Source organism: Passer domesticus, chromosome 2 (genome assembly GCF_036417665.1).
Source record: "Passer domesticus isolate bPasDom1 chromosome 2, bPasDom1.hap1, whole genome shotgun sequence".
NCBI classification, from domain to species: Eukaryota; Metazoa; Chordata; class Aves; order Passeriformes; family Passeridae; genus Passer; species Passer domesticus.
The window spans coordinates 102,435,807-102,462,636 of NC_087475.1; the positions used below are offsets into that span (position 1 = coordinate 102,435,807).

The following is a 26,830-nucleotide window of genomic DNA, read 5'->3' on the forward strand; positions in this document are numbered from 1 at the left end:
CAATCTTGAGTTCAATCTCATCCAGCACCAGTGGATATATTGTAGGTATTGCAATTAGAAGGCAGGTTGCACACATGCCTCTACTGTAACCCACACATCAACTTCACAGATATGTGCAGCCTTTATTACTTGCTAAACAATTTGAATGCCAACACTTAAACTAATTCTTGAATGAAAAACTAGGACCAAAATTTGCCCCTTTTTGTAAATCTGGCTACATCTTGGGTTTTCAGGGTATTTGGTCTATTTTTATGACAGATGTTTTAAAACAAACTGTGAACTTTGACAGATTTTTTTAAAATAATGAGGGTCTTTTTCCCTACACATCTATTGCTTATTTGACGGCTACATCTTCTGATAAAGAATAAAGCTTAAAATTGTGGCACTGCTCAAGGACACTCATCCCAAGGTGTACTCTTGGTTATACTGTTTCATTTCTATAAATACACCAGAGTAGAATTTCAGCTCTGCTGCCATTTTGAGGCTGTTTCACCATTTCTCTCATTTGCCTCTGCCCATGTTGTTTTCTTTTTTGGAACATTCCCTTCCCTTCAGCAGACACGTAATAGCTGGGGAAAAAAAATATTCTTTTCCTGTCTCAGATTGCTGTTTAGGTGACCATTCCCTTCCTAAACCTCCTTATTTTCATAAGCAGATCAACTGATTCTTCTGGATAATTTACATGCCTATTTATTACATTAATTATGATAATTCTTGAAAAACTCTAACTCTTGAAAGCTGTTGTAAACATAAGGCTTATTACATGTAGACTTTTTTGGCATTTTGCAAATGTTCATTTCTGATTCATGAATAAGCTTGACCTGGAGGTTATTATCCTCTTCTCAAGTAAGGGAAAGCTTCTTAAGAAACCTGAGAAAAGATGCCTCCTCCCTGTTCCTGATGTAGCAATCCTTGTTGCTGTTCCCTCATCTGCAAAACAATACTAAGCACAGAGCCAGATAAAGGCATTCAGAGGGGACTCATTAGTTGCTACTTGACGATAATGGTTCAGAGTGGTAACAGATGACAGTTTGGTGGTGAACAAGTACCAAAGCAGGGACATATACATAGATATCAGAGATTATTTGAGCATCATCACGTCTGGTAAAGTCAATAAGGATTCTCAGAAACTGGCTACTGGCAGGCTGGAATACTGCTGGGTGTCTTTTGACTTACAAATCATTGACCATATGATGGATGGTTCTCATAACTATGATGAGATCAGTGAGATGCCTCTCAGCTTCCCTTAGGTCATCATTACTTGACCAAATATGTCTTCATGAAGCTGGGGAATAAATTGCACTTTTTCCTTTTTTTTTTTTTTTTTTTTTTTTTTAAACCAGGATGTCAAGTAACAAGAATTAGAATCAGTGCTCAGTCTGGTAGGAATGATGCTGGAGCTCAGTACAACCTGGTTACATCAGAAATCTATTTGAACAAGATGGACAGATGTCCTGCAACCTCCTTGTCTCTGGATGACTTTGGTGCACTTCTGATTTGCATTTACCAATGCTAACAGCAGATAACTTTTCAACATTGTATGGGTTCCATCTGAAAAGGTAGTGCTCTGCAAGTTAAACAAGTGTCCTTCTGTCACTCTTTATCCTATGTAGCTATCTCTTCTACTGTAAAGCACCTTATCCATACTGCTACAGGCTGGTTGGAAAACTTCTTCCATGAAAAGAATGATTTTGACAAGGAATATACCTGTGTCTCTTGAAGTCCTGGGGACATTCAAGGGGAGCAGAGATTAACTGTATTCCTTTTAAGTGGGAATATAGTCTGGGCGGGGAGATCTATGAAATCCTTCCACCTCCAAAACCCCAATGCCATATAATTAGGCAGATGTGTATGTAACATCTGGGAGAAGGATGAAGACTGAATCAGCAGCAAGTTCTGGCAAGTGATATGAAAAGAGAGCCCAGTGCTGGACACTGAGACAGAGGGCAGAACAAATCACTTATCTAGATCAGAAACATGTTTGTCAGGTACCATTAACAGCTTCTAATGCAAGAATGTCCCATCTACACTTTTTCTGCTACCAAAAAGAACCCAGATTATCAATGGCCTGTAGGGCCTGCATTCCAGAGATAAAGAGGAGGGCCAATACAGAAAAAGACATGCCTGAGATATAGTTGGGCTCCTATGGAGCCTGCTAATTTAGGAATGGAGAAGCACCAAGAAACCCTTCTTGGCTGTGGAATAAGCCAGATCTAAAGAAGAAAGAGAACACGTGATTCTACATGTCAAGAAACAAAGGTAGCCAGATGGGAAAAAACAAATGCATGGTCACACAGCAAAGCACTGTCGAAGAGGGATTTCAGCTTCAGGTTTCCACATGCCTACCTATCATGAAGCCAGCTTGCTGCTTCCACCTAACTGCCTTGCCCTGCAGAGGTAGAACCATATTAAACTGGTGCCTTCGTGCAAATGTTGAAAGGCGCATGGTGTCTGCCACAGACAAAAATGGTTTTGCCACTGCTGTGGGAAGCGTTACCACAAGCTGTGTTAACGCTTCCCGTTCCTGAGTATCATTAATGCTTTTTATTGATATTATGAAGTACTGCAACAAAAGTAATAGGATTTGTCAGGGGCCGTTATAAACTGCCCCTGCTGGATAAATACATAATACATGATGGCAAAGATCCGATGGGCCTTTAATCAATTGCCTTTCTGAGTCAAATAAATGTCACATTAGACATAAGCCATGTTGCATTCTCTGGATGCCTCTGCTCCCCTCATCTCGCAGGCCTGACACCGCCACGGGCAGCTATGGACACGCATAGGCTCCTACTTATTTGTAGCAAATATATCAGAGCAAAACTGGAGCAGCATGTTGTAAATTACAGATTTGGGACACCTTATAATGAAAGGCAAACGAGAAGGGAAAGAAATATGGGGACACCATAGGCATGATAGGTCAACTCAAATACGTCTCCTTGGGAGCTGGCATTGTCATACCACCTTTTGCAGCCGCTGCAGCAAATTTCCTCTTTTTGCCCACAGGGTGGGGGAGAAGGCAGAGTGCAGTTTCCTTCTGCACTGCGAAAATAGTGGGTCAACTTTACATGTTAAACCCACATATTTTAGGTCTAGTATTGGGGAAAAAAAGCTCTTTCATGGTTTCAAACACCTTGAAAAATTATGAATGTCCATTTGCACTTTCACATCCCTTTAAAGAAATACCAACAATCAAAACAGAACTTGAATACAAATTTACAGATTTGCAGGTTTAATCCCTCTCCTAAATATGAAAGAGCTATTTCTCTTACTGTGCTGTTTTGTTTTTGTTTTTTTTTAATTCCAGGCAGCACTTTAACAGTCATCTACTTTTATCTCTAAACAGGTAAGAGACATGAATTTAAATTGCAAAGTAGAGATGTGAAGTAACACAAAGTCCAGGTATATTTGGGCGTGGAGTTCTAAACCTAAATTTAAAAGCCTTCATTATTTTTGGCATTCATGAAATAGCTTCAGCCTGGACATCCCAAAACAGTGGCTTAAAATGCTTGTGGACATTTGGAAAACTTTGGTCTGTCTTTACTTAACTATAGTAAATATTATGAAGTGGTAGTGCTATATTTCCCCTTATATTTCAACAAGAAGAGTCATTGTTTCAAAAGCACTAGATTTCACTGCCAATTTGTATGAAGGAATCCCAGAAAAATGTGAGTTTTTGTTCCAAATGCGCAAAACCATCAAATGTCAGAATCTGACAAAATTAAAACTCAAATGATAACAAACAAACAAACTCCCAAAGGCTCCATCCCTTATTCCCCCCCAAAAAGGGAAAAAAACAAAACTTAAACCATGAAAAAATTAATTCTTCCTGTTCTGGTTCCTGAAAACACAATTATCTGGATAAACATAGTATTTTCTTCAGTTAAAAAGGTCAGTGAATCACCAACCTACATAGCAGCAAAAAAACTCAAGTGAATGTGACTAGGTGAGAAAAGACCCCTGCATAACACCTTCCAAAGAAATTGCTGACAGATCCTTAATCCTGATACTGTTGGATGTCAATAAGAATACAGAACATTTAATCTACTCAGATAAGAAGAGGAGTTCAGAGAGCAGCCAGGACTGGGTAAGGAAGGGTCCCTCACCACAGGGTCAAACTTCAGCAAGGACAGGTTGCAATGCTAGCTGACTGTTTTCTGTACTTGTTTTGCACTTGCACAGCATGGAATTCTTTATATTTCATTCTGAACTAGAACACAACAGCATAATGTCCATCAGAACATGTATATCCCCATATATAACCAGAAATTTTCCATATTGTCATCCAGAATTGCACATATAAATTCCAGATGAATCAATCACACAATGTCACTGAACTAAAATCTGAGTCCCATAAGGTGATACTGCATTAAAATCTTAGACTGCATTAAAATGAAAATTCAGTATTGAGTCCTGTGACCATGGGAAGCAACAGAGGCCCTGGGCTGACTTTGATGCAACTTGAAGAAAAGGCAAAACTTATATCAATGAAAAATATAGAATGTTATAAGTACTTACACAAGAGACAAGGAAAGGTTCCTCCAGAGAAAGGCCACAAACTGATTGTGAGGGATCTGAGAAGAGAGAAAGAAAAAAGGAAATCAGATTGTTAACAAACACACTGATACAAAACAAAATGATACCAGTGGAACAATATGAAACAGGGATCAAGGAGATTTACAGATGCCGGCAATTCCCACAGGAGAGGAAAAAAAGAGTTTTAAATTCACAAACATAGATCTTGGAAGTTTGAAACTACCCGACCCCAGAACTATGTAGCTCAGAAAAGTGGTAATGGCTGAGGAGCTTTTCAGTCCTGGGATAATTCCAGGCCAGCAGAGACTAAATATCCTCCGGTGGCTGTTCAACAGTCTCCATGAAATAGGCTTGTGGCTCCCATGGACACATGCTCTTATCACAAAAACACTGCCAGATTTGAACAGCATCCTTCTTAGCAGTCATGCCAGATGATACAGCACTCTGAAACAGAACTCGCCTTCTTGATCCTGACCTTCACAGAAGAGGGGTTAGGCTTATTATTAGGGCTGAGAATGCTTACATTACAGCTGATAGCTGCACAGAAAAATTGTGTTGTCTTAGTTCCTTCTGTCAACACAGTATCTTGGGCTTGATTGATTTGTTACCCTGAGACCCCTAAGAAAAAAAAAAGACTGCATGAAAGTGGAATGGCTAAAGGTTTGCAAACTTCTGGTAGACTACAGGTCTACTATGGAGTAACTAAGCTTTACTGCCAACATATTTATTTCCATATTTATTTCCAAAACATAATAACCTGGGATGAAGCAATAAACAAAATTAATCGAAGCCTGATGCTCTGAATTGCAACAAGAAGACATACTCCTGTTGGACACAGAAAACAAAGGCAGATGCTCCCCAAATGTTCAAAGCTACAAATCAGTCCTGCCTCCCCTTCCCTTTGCCAAGCTGAAAAAAATTTGGGTAGTCAGGCCAGACAGTGTTCTCCAGAAGATTGTTATCAGGGGACCAGGAGCACAGTAGAAAACGACCATGGTATGCATGTGGTGTACTCCAGCACTTAAGACCTGGCCCTCAACTTCTGCTTCCTGTCTAGTTACAGGGTGAGATTAGCTGTGTCATTCCTCAAAGCAATTAAAAAAAACCTCAGAGAAATATAAACCTGAGTTAAGAGAGTGAAGGGAAAGAGAGGAGCTGTCACAGGAGAGAGACAAAGAGGGAAGGCAGGCAGAAAATCTGTTCAGAATTGTAGCTACTATTTGTGGGAATTATTGTCCTGGTAGAGGAGAGTACAAGAGAAAGCATGTGTACAAATCCAGGGCTTGGTTTGCAAAGGAGGTGTAGGAAATGCAGCAAAGAGCAGAGACAATCCTAAAAACTGCAGGGCAGGAAACAAGATGCTTATAGCATCTTTTGGACAGGCCACCCAGAGAGGCCCTTTTAACAGCAAATTTCTCTGTAAAGGAGCTGACTGCTTCCACATGTAAGGAAGATTTGCATGAGACAGAAGACAGGATGGATTCTGTGCAGAATAAAAAGCTGAAATGACATAAAATCAAAGGACCAGCAAGATCAAGCTGGTGAAGAGAAGGTCACTATCTTGCTTTCAAGAATCCATTATTCTAATGAACTGTAAGATGGAAGTTTTCCTGGTGGAGAAAAATCTCCTTTCCTAAGCACGTACCCCTTATTTTCCTCTTAAATTACTCCTGAAGACTTAACCATGGAAGTCTATGGATTCATCTGTAATAGATGATAGTGAAGCACTCTTAGGAGCTGGTAGTTGGTAGTATTTCTTTCAGAGTTTTGGGCAAATGGGACAGCGAGCTACAAACCAGGGAAGAACCATGAGGTTGGAGCCAAAAAAATGTGCCTTGGAGTCCCAGAGTTAAAAAAAAAAAAAAAAGCAGAAGGCATCCAGTATGGGGGAAAACACAGAATGGAAAATTTTAGGCTGAGGTTAGAGTTTGGCTCTGTTATAAGCAACATAAAACAAGGTCTCTTAAGGGAAATCATCAAGCAATTTTGACAACATGGATGCCAAAGAATTCTACAAATTATGGCCTGAGATTATGGAGGTGCTGAGTAATGACTTACACAAACATTACCAACGAGTTTGCTCTAAGAAATGAACATGATTGTCCTGTCTAATTAAAACTATAGGGTAATTACAGACAGGCACAATACACTAGAAGCTTCACACTAGAATCCGGCAAAATCACCAGAACTGAAACACTGTACTTTTAAAAATTATTGCAACCGGTCTGGACACTTGATTATCAGTTTTGTTCAAAAGAAAATACATGAAAACAAAATTTTCCCTGTAAAGTACTGGAAAAACAAGATGTGTCGGTGATTCATTCCAGGTTAGATAACTGCAGAACACATATGCGGGAGAGAAATGGGCCAAATCCTTTTCTCACTGCCTTGTGCAATTATGCTGACTTAATTGAAACCATGAGCAGAACCTGAACCATTAAAATGCTGGGGTGAAACTTCTTATCATATGGTACTGTTGGTCACTAGAGACATTTAACCTAATTACATTAGATTAACACAGTAGATTTCTTCAAGACATATTAATATATAATAACATAAGAAAATGAAGTTGAAGAAAGCTGACCATTTTCCCCATCTCTCTATGTTATAAACAGAATATTTACCTGTTTCTATTTATGTTGCTTGTTTTCAATCTGCTATAGCTTTGTCTGTTGGAATGGACAAATAGAATCCACTGATCTTTTTTTAATGTTGAATTCCTAGTGTTAATTAATCATGATTACTTGGAAGATGCTTTGGCCATTGAACAGAACAGCCAAGGGCTAACCTTAAACCTGTCTTTGCTTCACTGTGGTCAGATTCTTCTTTTCTCTTTCTTTGCTACATGAATAAATTCCATTTAAATCACAAACACTAAGAGACAAGCAAGGTCTACATGTTAAGGCTACTTAGGAATCTAGTCCACCCGAGTTTAATGAGAATAAGGTTCCTAGACACTGAAAAATTTCTATTTATGGGAAGTTAAGATGGTGAAAACCAGTGGTATGAGTGACATTATATAAACAGATAATAGATTTATGATGCTAACTACAATTTTCAGAAGTGACTGAGGCATTCATGTTGAAGTTCATTGAAAGTCAGCAAAATTTTGGCTGTAAACTGTGATGAAATATATTGCCTTTGTTAGCTTAAGCATTGCTTCCTTTCAGCAACACTAACATCTTAGGTGCCAAAGTAATTTCTGCAATTGGCATTCAGCTGCTTCTCACACTTTATTCACTAAGTGGCTTGAGTTAACCTGCTTCAAGTGCTGTCTTAGCAGTAAATTGGGACAGTGATTCTGCTCCATTTTTGCAAAGTGATTTAGGATCTCTCTGATGCAATGCAGCACACCAAGGTGAACAATGTTAGCCCTTTAGCCCCAGAATGGGAAGAAGCAGACTTGAAGGACTGACAACAAATTTAGATAATCCTAAGATGACTGTTTTGCTTCAAAGCATTTTCACCCTTTACTGATACAGAGCCAGTGAGGGGTACAGCTTTATCATGTGTAATATACTCAGTAAACTGGATCTAAGATCAAGAGTTTTGCCTCTCCTCCCCTTCTGGGTGCACTACACCTGTTTAGCATGAAAACTAAAATTTAATCAAGGTGGAAGATAAAGAAAATAATTCACTAGAGAATTCCTCAGTTGAGAGGGGCCCAAATGGAGGCAGTGCCATGCTGGGGTAAAAGCACAGACTGGGCTGAAATTCAGTGGAGCCCTTTAAATTATCTGAGGGGGCAAAGAGACTGCACTGCATCTCTGACACAGCAGAGACAGATTGCAGCAAAATTAAATTGAGGATTTTAGTGGATATAATTGTTGTTTTTATATATTAATGAATAACAATAATACATGATTCTAAACTGAATACCAGGTTTGACATTTAATCTGAGTGCTTATACCATCCATAAATGTTCATAAACGTCACACGACCCCTACCCTTTGATTGAATTGCAATCTAGTATGCAATTTAGGAAACACAGATTAATCTACATAGATTTATATTTTTGCAGGTTACACAGTTATTTGTTGATTTATACCCTTTTTTCCCTAAGTGTCCTTTCTATCGAGAATCCAGGAACATACATGCTAATCTTTAATAGGAGAGCAGCTCAACATCCAGTGACTAGCAACAGATGGAAACTTGGTTCAGTGAAATCTATACTAATTATCATCTGCTTTTTGAAGTCACCTCTGCTAATGGCCAGCAAAATCTTAGTCCCTGTGATACCTGCTATTACCTTCACATTACTTGTTACTACAGCCAGCAATCACCTAACATGTTTCTTGGCAATGCTGTGCAATTAAATCGCCTTTCAATCAGCTTGCTGAGGAATCCAGAGATGGAAACTGCTTTAATATTAGGAGTTAATTACAAGAATGCAGAGGAAGGCAGTCAAATGTTATGTTAGCATACCAGAAATATGACAACACCTTAGCCACAAATGTCACACGCGAGGTAAGGGGCCACATCAGGAAAATCATTGTGCCAGCACAGAGAGGAAAATGACCTTCAAGTTCCCCCTTGTTTTTTTCTCCCTGTTCTCATGCTACTTGAAGTGACCACCTTCTGTAGCAGTCAAAAGATCTGGAATTTCAGTAACCTGTATTAACAGGCTGCACTGCACATTGGTGTCTGCCTGGGGACTGATAATGACACCAGCAGTGTGTCACAGCACATACATGGTCCAAAAGGCACACCCGAGAAAAACCAGTGCAGCAGATCTTGACCCATGCACAGGCCCAATCCTGCTCCTTTTGAAATCAAGTCTTTGCAGAGGCTACCAGGGCACATTCCTTTTTTTGCTCTGCATCTTCACCTCTGTGCTCCCACCAGAAGAGGAAGCTCCACAGCCCAGCCCTTGTCCTCATGGACTCCTTCATTCACACAAGACTGAGGAGAAGGGCTGGCTACTCTGCTTAAGAAGACAGGAAATGAACATCACTCAGTGGAGCTAGTACTTGGAAAGGTTTGAACTGAGGAGACGGTTTTATATCTGACAGCTTATTGCAGGCAGGGAGAAAACTCATATGGGAGAGGACACAGCAAAGCTTGAGAGCCAGTTATATGGCCATGCATAAACCCTTAGTCTGCAATACTGGAGAATCAAAATAAAATTATCTTTAGGAAAGGACAAGAAGTTTTTCTATGCACATTAGAATTAACAAGTCTGTATGCATTGCCACACGTATATCTATTTTTGCTATGCATCATGAAAGAACTTGGAAAAAAAAATCTACTCAACTACCACTGCATATGCTCTTTTAAATGAAATAAACAGCCAAACTGTGGTTCTGTGAAGAATGCAGTGATGACTTGACAACAATTTTGAATCAAAATTTATTGATAATATTTCCATCACTCATTTTCCAAAGGCAGTTTGTTTAGAAGCTACAGTCCACAAAAGACAAAGGAAAAGGTTTCCTCTTCTGTTTCCTCTCTCAAATTTGAAGAAAGAATGCCTTGCTGTCTACCTTAACACATAGTGTAAAGGAATTATGACACAGCTCAAGCTTACATTTTCTTCACTAGTGTATTTAATGTCAGTACTGTATTTAATACCATTGCTAAATTTCGGCTGTTAAGGGTAGTAAAAGGAGACTTTAAAATTTTCTTTTATAATTAAGAATGCCTATAATTTTAGCCTTGTCTTTTCCCCATTAACAAATATGTACTGGGGAAAACAGAATTTAAATGAGCATTACAAATGCACACCCAAAAAAATGCTTTTATAAATCAGAAAACTCCACGGACCCACAACTAGAAAACACAAAAGAAAAATCTCGATGGAATAGATTTTTCAGCACACTCTGCCTGCCAGGAAGGGTGGATAATATGTTTTGATAAGACAAAAGAAATTAATCCAATCCAAATGTGGACTTTCATGTATATGTAAGCTAATACAAAAAGACATCAAGCTGACTCATTTCACAGGTAACTCAGCCCAAAATAAGTCCTAACAGCTGTTCTCAGTGAAAACAATGAGACAGATGAAACAAGAACAGTAATCTCTTGCATCTGTAAACTGAACTCTAATTAACATCCATTAGTGGTCTCTTGGTCCCTAAGAAGAACTTCAGTCAAGAAAAGTCTCTATACAAAGCACCTCAGAAGAAGACATCTTTAAAAGAAGAGCAGGAGAGTTCTCTGGAAGCAACAGTGCATTATAGCTTCAGCAGCAGTTTCTTTAAAGGGCTCAGGGTGCGGGCAAAGCTACCAAAAAGTGAGGAAGAAGGAAGGTTAAATATATTCTTGTTTTATAATGCAAATGTAGCATTTTGAGCATGTATCATGACTTAAAAGATGGCCTGGAATAGTACTTCTTTTATCTTTCTGTGACTCTAACCACATCTTTGAGGGATTTGTTACAATGAGCGAAACCAGAGCATTTTGTTGGCAGGTGCTTGGCCAGTGCAGCCTCCAGCTCAGCCTGCTGGCAGAAGGAGGCTGCCCAGCACCACCTCCCAGAGCCACAGCACTGCCCTGCTCCTGCTGCCCACCACCACCCTGGACAAGGAGGCCACTGCTAGGGGACTAATTCTGGGAACAGAATACCTGGGAAGGGATGGCCACTGCCAAAATAACTCCTAATTCCCCTTTCTGACTGCCCAAGGGGGTTGTGCCGTCATCCATCTTCACTGCTCTGGTGGCAGCTGCTGTCTGCTCCTGTGTGTAATATCACCCAGGCCCCTGATCCCCTTCTCCCTCACTGTGCAGCTGTGTGTCCTCCCATCAAGAGACTGGGAAGGAGCAAAGATGGCACTGGAAAAATAATGGTTGCATGGAGACTGGATTGTTCCCACCCAGCAAGAGACTGCTCCCTCTTCACTCTTGCAAAAGAGAGAAAAGAGAAGTCAGCTGTTGACCAGATGAGTTCTCTTTATGGTCCAGAAGCAATTTGGGCATTTTCATTTTATAAAATATTTTGTGTTGGTTTCTCTTGGCACTTAGAACTCAGCTTTGAAATCTTAAACAGAAGAAAACAGAAAACATATCAACCAAAATATACAAGGATATATAACTAAAGATTCTGGCTGCCTTTCAGGATAAAACATTCAAAATTATGTCTTGGCTCTGATTATACCTGCAGGTCAATTTTCTGTTCTGAGGGTGTATGGTTGAAGTGGAACTGTGTGTTACACCATGGCCACATCAATTTGTGCTCTCCTTACTGCAAGGTGGACAAGCAAAGAAGCATCTTTGCTTCCCTGCTTGGAGGTTTGCAGTCCTAGTGCATGGTCCCTGTTCCCTACACCTTCTCAAGTACCTGTCCTGAATTCTGCAGTTCCAAATCTGGACTCCACAGCATGAGAAAATACAATCGAATAATACTAAATTATTTAGGCAGATGACACTTGAGTAACCAAAATGTTAAATGAGAAAGCAAGGTACTAGGAACTAAATGCATCTTTATTAATAATAGCAATTAGTGAAGTTGCTATTAATAAGGAGATAATTGCTATAAAATCTAGTGATACATACAAATAGGCTACTAATGTGAGGAAGTGACCCTGAAAAATGAGTTTAAGTTACTGGTTGGGAACTTTCTGTTGCTAATTATTATTTGCTTTCTGGGTATTAATGTTCCTTTATCATGAACTGATAAATCCACTGGTGTTGTGATCACTTCTGCAAATGGTGTCTTTGGATCATATGTGGTCCCAAGAGGCATGACACTCCACTGCACATAATTTATTTCCTCAGTGAGATGTGCTGACTCTCCATAATATTTCTTTCATTTTAACATCTGACTAACATTCAATTTGGGACATAAGTACTCTGATATATCATTTTGCCCTGATGGCACTGCAGAGCAGAACTAAAGGGCACTGGCTGAGTGTATGAGCACTGCAATATCTGGAGAACAGGTTGGGCTGGAGTGCTAAGTTGAATTGGGAATGGTGCTAAGCCTGAGTTGCAAGGGGACTGGAAGGCTGTGTAGGGATTTTGGGGGTCTGCATCATGCATGGCTGGTGGGGCAAAAAGGGTATGAGCAGAGTTCTGTCAAGACCTAGGCTGGAGTTATACTGGACTTCAAAAATCCAGCTTGCTCTCTTTGGTGCGTGCTGCATGGTTTAGGACTTGACTATGAGGGTGTTTGTTAAATCATGAGCAAAGTGGCAGCAAGATCATGATGGAAAAGTGTGGGCACATCAGATCCATTGCCACAATCATTTAAAGAAACCGTCAGGATGTTATCTTGATTGCCTAATCATAAAGAAATCAGAGCCTGATTCTATGAAGACCTATAGGAATATCTTAACCTGACAGACACCATAGACAAGAGCAGCAAATCCTTGAAAGATAAGAGAACATATGGCTTGTACTCAATTTTTAAAAAATTTGTACTGTTTCGAACATGAGCTGTGCTCTTGGGAGAGTGCACAACACTTGGAATAAGACTAAAAGCATTACAGAAAGATTTCACTTGCCTTCAAACCCCTGCAGACACACTGAAGTCACTAGGGTCATGCAGCTGTACCTCTGTGCACAGTGTCAAGCCCACAGCATCTACAAGACAGATTAAGTATGTGTTTCTTCCAAGTTTTCCAGGAGAACCAACTGTTTTTTCTACAAGGCCATAATCAATACTTTGGAATTTATCTTTCACCTGTTTCTTTTCAATTTATGCTATTAAAATAAATCAAAACTACCTTATAAAGCTCCACTAAAAATGCTCTCCATTTCATATTTGGTATCAGAACAGCATATTCTGTAGCATGCTGTGCTATCCTATTCTGTGATGTGTGCCCTGAAAACTGATTTCAGGGCAACCAAACTTTTCTTTGCTCTTTCATATGGGGATGAGTGGCTGAAGTGTCAAGAATGCAGTCTCTTACCACAGAATTGGATCCCTCTTATCACCAAACATGATAAAACTGTTGTTTTACAGGACCTGTTCCCAATTCTAAGTTTTACTGCCAGTATATTCAAACCATCTCCTCCCTTGAATCCTTGTTATGTCAGTTTAACTTTGATATGCTTCCCTCCCTCACCCTCATCACCAAGGAGATGATGCAGGGAGTTTAAGTTGTACAACAGCAGAGAAGCTTAGATGGAATTTTTCACCAACTCTTCTATCTTAACTGGAGTATCCATTTGATAATATAGATTGAGGACGAGACAGGGTAGTTGATTTAATCAAGATGTAATTGAAGGGAAAACTCAAACATAATATTAAAGAAGAACTCAAACATAATATTAAAGAAGTCACACTGCAAGTTTCTAGCACCCTCTCTAGTAGGACTTAGCTTAGAAGTGACACTCTTGTTCCAGTCCTGAACTTCCTCTCCTGAACATCTTGGGCTATCTCAGCCTGGTAATTTCATTTGCTGACCCAGTCAACAAGTAGAAATAATACTTATAATGAATTGTGGGATATGTTTTATAAAAGACTGAATAATTTCTCAGATTTTCCAAGCTTCCTAGTTTTCCCTAACACAGTACAGAGTATCCATATATATATACAGCTCATCCAGAGAGCAGCAAATGTGACTTAAAGTTGTGGAGTTCAATATACATAATTTCAGGTGCTTTATTTGTAAAAAAACCCAAACAAACCCCCAACGAGCTAAACATCACCTTTTGCTTTATATAATTGTCCTTATTCCCAATTCATGGAATAAAAGAAGAAAAGAAGACAGCTAAACTGATTTTGAAGCTGATCAATACTAAGGCAGAGCTATGAAATGAACTCACATCTTTTGATACCCAGTTTAGAACCTGTATCACATCAAATGAGAAGAAAAATCCTCACAGAAACCTGAAAAGCCACCTGCATGCTCCTTTCTGTGAAGAAAATCCCTTTGATTGCTGAAGCCCAAATAGCAGACACCAAGATTTTACAAAGTCTTTTAGTGGTGAGACATAGCTTGTGCTACTTATCAGCTCTCCTGCAAAGCTAAGTGTCCATTTCACAAAGATGAAGCCAAAACCAAACAACTCCAAGAACTCATCCACACTCAGTTTACACAGTTCACTGCATCCATTTGGTCCAGAAATGTAAACCCCTCTTTAAGGGTTGGATTTAAATATAATAATTATACCATTTTCCTATTTATCTAAGAATGCAACAGCTTACCATGACCAAATAGAAGCAGTTTAAGAAGCAGCACAATGAAATGGCTTTGTAGTCTAAGAACATGTCACTTCTATAAATGGATCCTGTCTCATAAGTGACTGCGGAGTTATACTCAGGGTTAGTTTGGGAGATGTGTTGGTGGAGAAGGAAAGACTGGGATCCAATGGATACTGTATAGCATGAGAGAAATGCTACCTTTATTTTGCAACCCATTATTTTCATATGAACATGAATCAGAGAGATAAACTATGCCAATTTCTTCATAGCTGATTTGTTACAGGATATTGTTTGAGTCTTCACTAATGACTCCTTGAGGTTGGATATTACTGTGATTAGGAGTTGGGAGGATAGAGGTCTGAGACCTTTCAAAGGAAACATTTTGTTCAGAACTGTTACAAGAAAATAAAGTCAGCATTACAGTAACTTTAACAACCTAACCAGGATAATGGTCTGTTCATGTAGACAGTGCTTTTGCTATTTTAAGTGAGGGAGATAAAGTTCATGTAAGATGGGAAGCTGAGATACACGGCTATTCAGTCTGGGGGGATCAGAAATCTGTCAGCTTGAGAAATATGAGTATCTGTGGAAATGCCCTGGACAAGGAAGGAAGGTGAAATTATTAGCAGTTGCAAAACAAACAAACAAACAAACAAACAAACAAACAAACAAACAAACAAACAAACAAATTAACTAACTAACTAACTAACTAACTAACTAACTAACTAACTAACTAACTAACTAACTAACTAACAAAAAGCACTCAAAATTATGAATTAATGAATCTGAGAAGCTTCAATGCCCTTGGAAGCCTACTGAGATAGATTTTGGGTTTATGCTAAAGCAGGCTGTAAGCAATGCTATTCTGCACTGACAGTTATCCCAGAAAGTCTGGTGGCTGTGTTCATCACTGAGGCTGGCATAAAAGATCCTACTGGCTTTACTGAGTGTGAAATAAAGAAGTACCTCTACACCATGTTCATTTTTAACCAAGGCAGATAAAAAGCGTTCCTTGAAGGCAAACACAGGTTTTGAGGGATCTGATTCCCCTCCAGGCTCCTATTTGCTTTAGCCACAAAATTTTAAGTTTCCTTATTGCCAAAAATTTATATTAAAATAACTCACTTAGAAAGTAAGCTGTGAGAGAATGCATTTTAAAATAAAGCATCCTTTTCTTTCTTTATCAACTCTATCACTTATTAGCTCCAGTTTTTATTACTAGCATCTAGTGCTTGCCAGTATGGAAGAATCAGAACTACCAGTGTCTGTCCTGACCCCTTTAAAACCTCCAATAGTGCAAGGTATCCAGCAGAGGTATCACCAGACTGTGGTGACCTTCACTGGAGGATTTAGTGTAAACCATGTATTTGGGAAAAACTAGAGAGTTTTGTTATTCAAAGCACTCAACTATTTCCATTTCGGTGCAAGTGGAATGGTAAAAAATACTGAGAAATGTCTCATGTGTTCAGAGCTTTTTAATGCAAACATATCAACACACCAACCTACACACTTTAAGAGCTAAGCCCATGTCTCTATCCTAAAAGAGCCTTAAAGAAAAATTAATGACTATATCACAGAGAAGACTAATTTACTAAGAGAGCTACACTGTGTTCCCTCAAAATATGTTTTCCTGGGGACAGGAAAAAGACATAACGGGTAACCTGAGAGATGATCACTGTTTCCTAGCTTCAAAGAAGGGAAAACCATGTGAGCAAACAACCTCTCCCATGTATACCACACCAATGTGATCACTGGGAAGGGTTTAATGGAATCAGCTTGTCAAAATGAAGAAGCTGAAAAAGCTTTTACAGATTGTGTCCATGACAAAAACTTTAGCATAATGTATATAGTGTAGAGTGGTTTTTGTCGTGGCAAAAAGGAAGGAATATCATTAATTTAGACACTAAGTGTAAGGTTCTGCTGAAAATCTCCCTGGGATAAATGGCAGAAATAGAGCCTTGACCAGACAAATGGAGCCAGGCAAATCTCAGTTCTTGTTAGAAGTTATCGAAAGTGCTACTGAGTTTTTAGTCTGTCATCTCTGGTAGATGATAAGAAAAGGGTAAGGCTGTTTTCCTCAGATCTACAAGCATCTGGCTACAGTCTTGCTGGGGCATATACATGATTGGAATCGAAAATGAGCTCTTTTAAAAGTGCTTCTTAAAGGGACCCTATTCATACACAGTACTTTCTCCCCAAATCTTTTATGGGAAAAAAGCTCATTACAGTCACACAGACAAATGCTGTATAATCTTTCACCCTGTCCACTAGCAATGTGTTCAATCCAATTTACAGCACTTCCTGCTATTCTACTTCTGGACTCCCCACACAGCTCTCCTAAATGCATACCCATCCTGACCCACTGCTCCCCACCTGCTGCTCTTTCAATTTCAGGCTTCCCTGGAGCACTGACTGCCATTCATGCCTAATAGCAAGGTGGAGCAACTTGATTATACAACTCTAAAAAGTGAAATTTCTGAGCCGTTTTTAGACACAGGAACACCATAATTAAGACACATATTACTGTATGTTGGAATGCTCTGGATAGGGATGAGAATGGCCTTCACTTCAGGAAATGTCATTTTGTACCCATGACAATATATGTTCATCTGAAAAACAAAACTTTCTGATTGAAGTTCCTTTAAACTCTTTCTCAGCTTGCTGACAGATTTATCCTTTCTCTTTGCATCCATGTCAGCACTAAGGGAAGTAAGGACTGGTAATTAGTAGAGAGAAATTTTCAAGGATTCATTTACCTGGCAAATTCATACCCTTATCTGCCTTTGGAAGATCCACCTGTAGACTGCAATTTTTTTCAAATAAAACCTATTTTTTTATCTGCCTTGGGCAATGCTGCTCACTAAGCACACACAGTCTGCTTCATGTACTTGACATTTGGAGCAGGGGTGCATATGTGGCATCAAGCAGTGCAATGGACCACATGACACAACTGATGAACAGCATTAATGTTAAACCTTGAACCCTCAAACCGCGTACTCAAGCTCATGCTTAAATTCAAATGTGTGAATGAAATGGGATTCAAGGATATAATTAAAATTCAACCTTTACTTCAGGATCCTTTTAACAGAAATGGACTTATGCATGTGTTTAAATGGTCTGCCTTGTAAAGACATTTATTGGGCTGAAGTAAGAAATGGGAAGAAGAGATGAAGACATCATTGTGAATTAGGTACACACAGGACTAGAGAGGGAAAAAAATGCTACTATGAAATTACAGAAGATGGTGACTTCTTTTAGAAGACAAAAAGCATTTTTGATGCAAGTCTAGATTTACTGATACTCTATAGCTTCCTGGTTAACGATGCAGTTGGATTTTTTCTCACTATTTTTTTAAGCTAGTCTATCACCACTTGGAGAAGGTCAAGCCAACTCCTGGGTTGATTCCTTTACCTGCACAAGGGGGGTGAGAAGCATGTGCAAAAAGCCATCTCTCACAGCACTTACCACTTACAAAGTAAGCTGCTGATCGTTCCCTACCTGAAAGTGTACAAATACCTGATTTTTCAAGCCTGCCTGCTTGAATGTTTGGCCAAAGCAAACACACAAAGGGTGTAACTGGATCTGGAGCAAACTCATTTGGAAAAGTAAGCGAATACTGCTGGACTTTTTGCCTGCGCATGCATTAATGTCCACACAGTTGTTCTTTTATTAGGTATAAGAGGCCTTTCTGGTTGACATTGTGAACAGATCATCAGTCTCATCCCAAGGAAATATGCACATCTGCCAGCTTCCCTCATCTGTCAATATGCCCGTGCACGGGGTAGGAGCAGGGGTGACTCAGAAGGACTGAGAGAGACTGACAATAGGGCTTTCATCAAAGGTAGTATTTCCCTGTCTCTCTGAAATGCAGACATTTTACAAGCCTTCCTCCCTGAAGGAATTAGGATTAGACTTCAAAGCTGCAGAACAAAACAGAGTCATACAGGCACACAATTATTGGACTAAGACCATAGACAACGATACCAAGGGGTTTAATGTTCATGAGATCTTTTCAGGCTATTGTAGTATCCTTTCTGTTCTGAGAGCTCTCCTGCCAGAGAAAGCCTCCAAGCACTCTGGTAGCCGCTGCATTGGCTGCCGTGACAGCGCCGTGTGTCCCCAGCCTCACCGGTGGTATCGTATTCCCACTAGAAAGATTCAGCATGCATCTTTCATGTTTCTTAATAAAGGAAAGGATTACAAGGTACTAAGAGTATCAGACTTAACCCCACCAGGTCCTCTTTCACCCCAATTCTCTTCTTCCAAGCTGTTCCCTACATCAACTTCAAATTAATTTATCTTAGGTAAACAGCACAGAAATATTATAAATAGAATCAACTCCTCTTCAACTTGCAGCACTTATGTTTTTTTCTTTTACATTCTTTACAAACAGAAGTGGGAAAAAATAATATATGTACGTAACAGCAAATGTTCTCTCACTATTTTTCTTTTTCTGGTTTTTAAACTGTTTTTATCTTATATAAACAGTGGTGATGGAACTATAAACACCATTATTCCACCTCCATGTTAATACTCTTATTATCTTGCATAAACAGAAGTGAACGAATATGTACAGACACCAATCAATCCTTAGGAAAAAAAAAGGAGCAAGAAGTTTTTATCTTTTATAAACAGCGGAGGAAGAACTTAATGAATTCAAAATGTAGTTTTCCTGTTTATATTATTACGATCCGAAAGTAGAAACCAAATGATGTATATTCAACATCGTGCAAGCAGCTAGTTATGAAATACTTTCTGCTGACTTCAAGAGTAAACGCAGCACCAGTGAAATCTGCAGGTCCTAGGGGTTTGAAAATTGGTGGTCTGACTTGAACAACAGAGAAGGGAATCTGCTGTCTTCTCCTATGATACTTTTCCAAAGTTCTTCAGCCCCTTCCTTGAAGGGCCACCCAAGACAAAACGGGATAGCTCAGTCTCTGTGATGAACCCTTAGTACTTAGTCTTTCTGGTGAGATTCCCAGATACAGGGAGGCAATTAATACAGATACGTTTGTGTAATGTGGACACCTGCCACTAGAAACTGGGCTCAAACCCCTAAGTCATTTCACAGAGGCCACCCAACAGCTGCTCAACAGTAATGACTTTGGGGCATGATTGACCTAGGTCAGATTTAAACATGTAACTTCAAGCTGATAGGCTCCATATGTCAGTACTAATCCCCATAACCACCCACGCCTTCTGCTTTCTTATTTTTGTGTGTGCTTTTTTCTGGCTGGTCTTCTAAAGACCATCTCCAAGCCTGAAAGATTCTTCCTGCTACCTCATACATCAGCCTTAACCAGGATGAAGTGTAGCTGCAAATTTTTTCCCTTTACCACTGTTTTCTGTAGTGGATCCTCCCATCTTTTGCTTCTTTGCTTTAGTCATGCAGAGCTTTCCTCTTCCTCATCCTAAATTGTCAGCAATAGCAGCTGGATTTCCCACAGAGGATGAGTACAAGAGATTTTTTTTTTTTCCCAGGGCCAGTCTGTTTTCAAAAAAGGGACTGCTCTTTGGGTTGATTATGCTCTTCTCTGCTGTTGTCCTTTGCAAAAGCAACATGTCTTTTGTTTCAGCCAGTCTGGCCATAAACACAAGCTGAGGTTTCCTATATAGCTAGGTGAAACAGGCAGACTAGCCTTGCACTTCTTTCAAAACCATTTGCTCTGAGGTTCCAAGACTGAGCACAACTTTAACTTGTATCCCACTCTCCTATCCCTAGCAAAGTTGAGATCTGTGCACACAAAGACAAGATCACTTGAAAAATTAGGACCCAATCCTATTGGACAGATTTTAACAGGATGCATGGTCTGAACCACCTGCTAAAGGACAAAAGTCTCTTCTATGGGTTACTGTATGTACTAAGAAGATCACAAAGAAAAACTTGCATAAGAAAATATAGAAAATTCAGGATATTTGGGCCAATCAGGGAATGCAGATCCTCCCCTGTTCCAGGAACTAGAAGAAAGAATTTTGCTTGGTGGCAATCTGCTTTGCTGCACCTCAAACTGTGAAAAAAAATCCTTAAAATTATAATTGCTCAGATAATCATGATGCACTGATCATGAATACAGAAACAGTGTTGTCCCTCCTGGTTTCCCAACTTTCTTTTCCTTGTATTCTACTTGTTTTCTTACAATATATTTCTATATTTCTACATACTCTGAGACCCACTCAATGACTCTTCTGCTTGCTGTTAGAGAGGATTTGTGAGATTCACAGTTCCGGTCAGCAGGATCCATGTCTGAATTTTCCCTCCTCACAGGCATGTTAAGTCTACATTTTGCAGCTTCTGTCTAAAAAGGCTTTCAAGCACGAAATTAAACACACAGAGAGAAGTAAGGCCTTTCAGAGGAGGGTAGCCAGAAATAGAAGAAAAAACCCCATATTTCACCATTTGTTTTGAAAACACCAAAAATGATTAAAACATATTATAAATGAAACCAAACTAAGAAAAAAACATATCTTACCATATGAACAAATTCCCTGCCAAGTTCCATTTTTAAATCAAAGCCATTTTAGGCTCATATGTTGAAGAAGAGAGTCTTAAACTAACAAACTTACGTAATGGATTTAAAAAATCTGCACAGACGTGCTTAACTGAAATTGCCAAATCTGTTCGGACTACATGAGGAGAGAGGAGGAGGAAAGAAAGAGGACATTAAAAGTTTTGGGATTCATCTGTGCAACTGCCCCCAAGTTGAGACTCCCTTTGAAGCTGGTTCCAACTTTCAAGGAGCCAAGAATGATGACTCACTCCAATTTAGTTTCTTCCCCTGCCCCCTTTCAGTAGATCTCAACATTTGGGACAAATACAAACAGGCTTCCTCACCCATAATAAAAATTATAAACTTACATGTAGGTAGCAAAGGGAAAGAAAAGGGAAAGAGGTGAGTGAGTGGAAAGTAAAACACAAATCGACAAAGATGCTCAAACAAGAACTAACAAAGTTTAGGGAGATTTTGGGGCTGGCAGAAAAATGTAGACTGTAAACAAGATCAGAGATGAACTGAGTGGTAAGCAAAACACGGTTAAGTAACATGAACAGAAAAATGTGAATGACAATTAAATACTTGTATATCTAATCCGTCTTTTGGATAGTTCTTTTTACCTAAAAAATACCAGGTTTTGCTTTAATGAAGAGTCTATCATTGCATTAGTCCAGGTAAGTATAAGAAAATATAAATAGTAAGAGAATGCATTACTCAGCCTCTTGTGTAGCAACTGAAAAGGCAAAACTATTCTGATACTTCAACCCCATGCAACAACACTTAGCTTCTGTGACCTTCCCTCTGTGAAGAATTGAGATGTGAGACCTGCCTTGTACCTGTCCATTTGAAATTCTCCAAAGGCCAAGTGAACACCCTCTGATCTACTCAGAGGTGCACCTGCCTCTCTGCTCATGCCAAATTTTGGGTGGCCGGGAAGGCTGCTTACCCTGTCTCAGACTGCCCAAGTGACCTTCCAAGTCTTCCTAAGAGGCGTTTGCATTCCTTCATCTGACATCTGCCAAGGTCAACTACTAGCATGCCTCTTTCTTTCCCCTTCAATAGATTCCCCAACTAAATTTTGTTCCTTTAGGATTTCAGTGTTAGCAATAATAACAAAATTACATCTGCATCGGTGACTGCACAGCCTTGCTTCCATGGCACGTTTCTGTGCTTGCTTTCTGGTGTTCAGACAAGATTGTGTCTGGATCCAGGCTTAAAAACCCCTTCAAAGCTTACAGTTTGTGAGGGGGTTCAGGGGCAGTGTCCTGATTTAAGCCTCTCTCTCTACTAATCTGACAAGAATGCTGTGAAGACCAAAGGGTAAAGAGTTATAATTGCTTAGTATCATAATCATAGGAGACCAAAGGGAGTTCTGCTGCTTTTTAAAAATTAAAAATGTGTTCAAGTTCAAGAATGCTTCTCTGTTAAATTTACACAGAAAAATAATCTCAGCTTATAATGATGAACAATGACTTAACAGGAAAAATAAATCATAGCCAGAAGGCAAGTCCCAGGATTGTGCAGTCACTAGAAGATATAAAATATATGAAAATTTACAATAGGGCCACAATAAAATATCCACATTTGGTGGCCTAAATCACTCTTTCTGTTAACTCCTATACAACCCAGACATCTGCAGATGTTTCTTCTAGTCACACTTCTGCAACCACAAGGCATAAGAAACACACTGTCAGTGGTGCATTCTCTACTCTACTGCCTTCCATGAGGAGCATGGGTGTGACCTAGGGAGAATTCACCTGATTGGGATAAAGGAGCTCAGAAATCACCTCAGGAATGTTTCATTACACTGGGATTTGCAGACTGTTTATACAGGCACATGCAGTACTCTTTAGATTCCTGGTTTGGATTGAGGTCCCTTCACGTGAGGCACTGAAGATCTGACTTCCAGGGAGCCTGTCTCTCCCAACAGCACAGAACCACTGCCACTTGCTGCCAAGTACATGCAAAGGATGTGATGTTTTCAGTCTCATCTCCCCAAAAGAAAAGGCTGGATCAAGAGTTTCTTGGAAGGTCTCAACAGTAAGTGGCCACCAGCTCACACTGAGGAAGGTCTAATCTGTATTTCAATATTGCTTTGTGCCCATAGCTTTAACCTAAGAATTACCAAGTGATATTAAGGTTGGAATTTATGATCTTGGAGGTCTTTTCCAACCTTAATGACACTGTCATGATATACCTTCATCATCATCCCCAAAGGGAGGAGCTGTAGGAGGTGTGTCTGGCCACTGGTCCTGACCAAAACTTTAAAACAGACTGGGAATCCCTAGGGCAAGTGGCAGTGAAACAGAACACCCATGCTAAATCAACCCAACTCAATCATGTTCTTCCATAACAGAAAACACATGCTTTGGTAAGTCATTACTAACTTCCCTAACCTATAAACACTGTACTTCAGATTAAGTACCCCTGGGATTTGTTCAAAGAAGATGGACATTTGACCTACACGATACAACAAAATATCATCAAGACAAGAGACTGAAATACACCTTTGTTTACACTTCTAGTTGTATAGTTGTATGAAATTTTCTATGTTGTGTGAGTAGAGGATGACTTTTGTTTAAAAGGTCTTAGATGGCTGATTTTAGAAGGTTCTAATGCTTTTGGTTTTTACCAGCTTCCAAGAAAGTTGTGAATGCTCAGCACCCTATCATAATGATATGGAAAGCATCATGCATATTCAGATCTTCCAAATTTTAGTGAAAAAAAATATTGACACTTTTGTTTAAAAAATTAAATAATAATGATAAACCAAAACTACAGCTCCCTCATCTTTTCTGCACGTGTTGATGTGCTGGAGTGTCTTTCTAGATAAAAGAGGAAAAGGAGTAATTTCCAGCTGGGGTTATGTAAACAAAAACAAAAACAAAAAAACCAACCAACCAAACAAACAAAAAAATTTGATCAAGGGAGTGATGTATTTTCCATTCTCATATTGGTATTTGCTGCCAGATATGGGAAAGCTGTGACTCATATCTGTAGATGCTTCTGAAAACATGATGGCTTGCAATAGAATGTTCAAACCTTTACTTACAACCTCCTCCTTAAAAAGAAGTAGAGAAGGAAGGATGGTCTAGGGGCTAGTGAGGCTTTGCAGAATTATCACAAAATGTCACCAGTCCTGTGGTCAATGGCTACTCCAGAGCTGTTAGCCTGCCACAGCTACCTGGCACCACTGGCCTGATAGGTCAGTGATGAGCAACAGCAGAAAGGGAAGCTCTTTTAAGCCCTCCACCCTGCCAACAATCTACGAAACCCCAAACTCCCCACATTCCTGCACCCTAGAGAAAACCGAGATTATGCAAGACCTGTTTAAAACAAACTGCTAAGAAACAAGAACACTTGGGCAGTTTTCTCTGAAATCAGGGTGACCCATAGTGAATCCCAGGGCAAGTAAGTTTGTGTGAACACTTCTGACCAGTTGGAGGAGAACTTGGTTTTCCACAGGGCTGAAAAAGCACAAAAAAAGTATAGTAGGAGACAATTAAAATGTACCACCACACTACAGTGACACTGTGTTCTTTTAATGGGCCCCTTCCTTCAGCTGATGTTTGAGCAGTGGGCTGCAGCCTGCTATGGCTGAACCCACAGAAAATGGACACGTGCATTGTTCACTTTTTGGAAAGTACTCTGTGGCCTTTTAGAGTTGCAGTACAAATGCAAGACATACCTGATTCCAGCTCCCAGGAATGATTAAGAGCCAGTGCCAGCAACTATTCTAATTCTGATTTACAGCTTTTGTCCATATAAATACAACTGTCCTTTTCTGTCATGGGGAAGGGTGAACTGCCTTACAAAAAAATGCAAACCAGCCTGATCTTTTACCCAGAACACTACTGAGTAACTAATCCTTTAACCATGCCAGTTTGGGAGGGAACAACAAAGGCAACAGGCATTTTCTTCTGGGAAGTCTTGCATATTTGGACTCTGAATCTTCTTCAGACTTTAAAAATGCTGATGGAATTTCCAAGCTCATTATTATTAAAAACATATAATGAACTTTTGAAAAGATTTTGTTTAGACACATTTTGCCAGACCTATGATGCTGAGGGACAAAAAATATCCTGTTCAACACAGTTCTTAAATAATTTATAGTCCATTTTCAAAAATATAAATATTCAAAGTAATTCCTACCATTTTGGATACTTAGCTAAACTGAACTTCCTGAATTTAAGCCGCAAGTACTCAAAGGTGAAATGGACAGAAAACAGATGAAGAGTCTGGACCTATCCTCAGAAAAGCTGGTCCCATCAGTCAGCTTTGCCTTGGATTTCAAGAAGCCATCATTAAATGTGGGATTTAATTCTCTGCTTTGATACCCGTTCACTCCGCTGTATGATTTAGTTGTTTTCTGTCTCAGTTTTTCCTTGGCAGTAGGGAATAAATTCAGTTGTAAAATAAACTGTTGTTTTAGAATGACAATATGTGACTGTCACAAGAAAAAGACCTGAATCCCTGCAACACAGTTCAAAAAGGGTAGAAGATCCAAGTGCCATCAACCCTAAAACAGTCAATATCTGAGATACTGAGAGCCTTAGCATAAAGGTTGTTCTTCGAATGAGCTTTCTTGCAACTTATGTTTGTATTTCTGAGAACAAGGAATACTTTGGAAAAGGAAAAGCAGAGAAAAGAAAGGCTCTAAAGAGATTTAAAGAAAGCTTGTTTGCTGCAGCTCTCCTGCTGGCCACTGAAATTTAAATGTTTTCAGCCAAACCTTTAAAAATACTTAGACATTGTGGATGTCCTCAGGGCCTTTTGTCCTTTTTATATCTAATAGCAAGACAGATATACAGCAATAGGTACAGAACACCAGATCAGCATTCTTGCTGAGCAGATGGAGCACAGATGGAGGATGCACCTGACCTCAATGCAAGAGCAAAAAGAATTGGTATGACTTAGAATCAGTCCTAGGCATTAGGATGTCAAATGTTGTTGCCACCCAGCTTTCTATCCACCACTGCTACAATGCTGCCTGAAATGCTCATGAAGTAGATTTTGAAGGATTATGGCTCAAAATTCAAGGTAATAAAACAAAGAATTAGTCGTTATGGTTTTCTTGAAAATGTTTGGTAATAAATTGGTACAATTCAGGGGTTGTTGCTTCAAAAGAAAGTCAGATGTTTGTAGAGTTGGGATAGAGATTGGGCTGTTGGGAAGGTAGGTTTTCTTACCACACCAGTGCAAGCTTATTTTGCACTTATGGGTGAAAATACACTCAGATTTTCTGTCCACCTGAAGTGAATCTTTCCCCTTTTAACCCTAATGCCATAGCAGAAACTGTAAAGTCAGAGAAATCTGGGCTCTCTTACCCCTTTCCCTTCCCTCCCTCCACTGCAAATGGCCCCAGATTCTGGGCTCATTCTATTCACCTTTATAGGTACTTGCATAGCCCACACTTCTAAATTTTGGCAACAAATATTTTTAAAGTATCCTTTATAAATTAGAGAGATGTATGCACAGATGGAAAATGGTGGTACAGAAAAACTAAGCCTGAGGTTTACAATGGGATTTTGATTCCCATTTCCTAGGAATTCAAACCAACTTTATCATTCACTTCATCTGCTAAGAAGAGTGGAAGCTCAATTACCTGAATATCATGCAAAAACACTAATAAGTATCTGGTCAGTAAGAGGCTCAAGTTATGTAGGCTTTTTTCATTGGAATAAAAAGGCTATAAAAAACCAACCCAACTTGAGAT

General features: G+C 39.4%; 1 protein-coding gene across 38 annotated transcripts in view; it reads right to left on the reverse strand.

Moving 5' to 3' along the window:
• The window catches only part of ZBTB20 (zinc finger and BTB domain containing 20), a 469,842-nt gene that overhangs the window by 135,707 nt on the left and 307,305 nt on the right, over positions 1 to 26,830 (reverse strand). For 35 of the 38 annotated variants that reach the window (XR_010356704.1, XR_010356703.1, XM_064410184.1 and 32 more), the window contains one exon: positions 4,519 to 4,574. Coding sequence is in view for 1 of the 38 variants with exons in the window: in XM_064410174.1 (XP_064266244.1) it covers positions 4,519 to 4,574 (56 nt within the window). In the remaining 37 variants the exon portion in view is untranslated. Of the gene's footprint in view, positions 1 to 4,518; positions 4,575 to 12,957; positions 13,057 to 26,830 lie in introns of those variants that run through there. The other 3 variants (XR_010356707.1, XR_010356705.1, XR_010356706.1) reach the window with 1 other exon arrangement.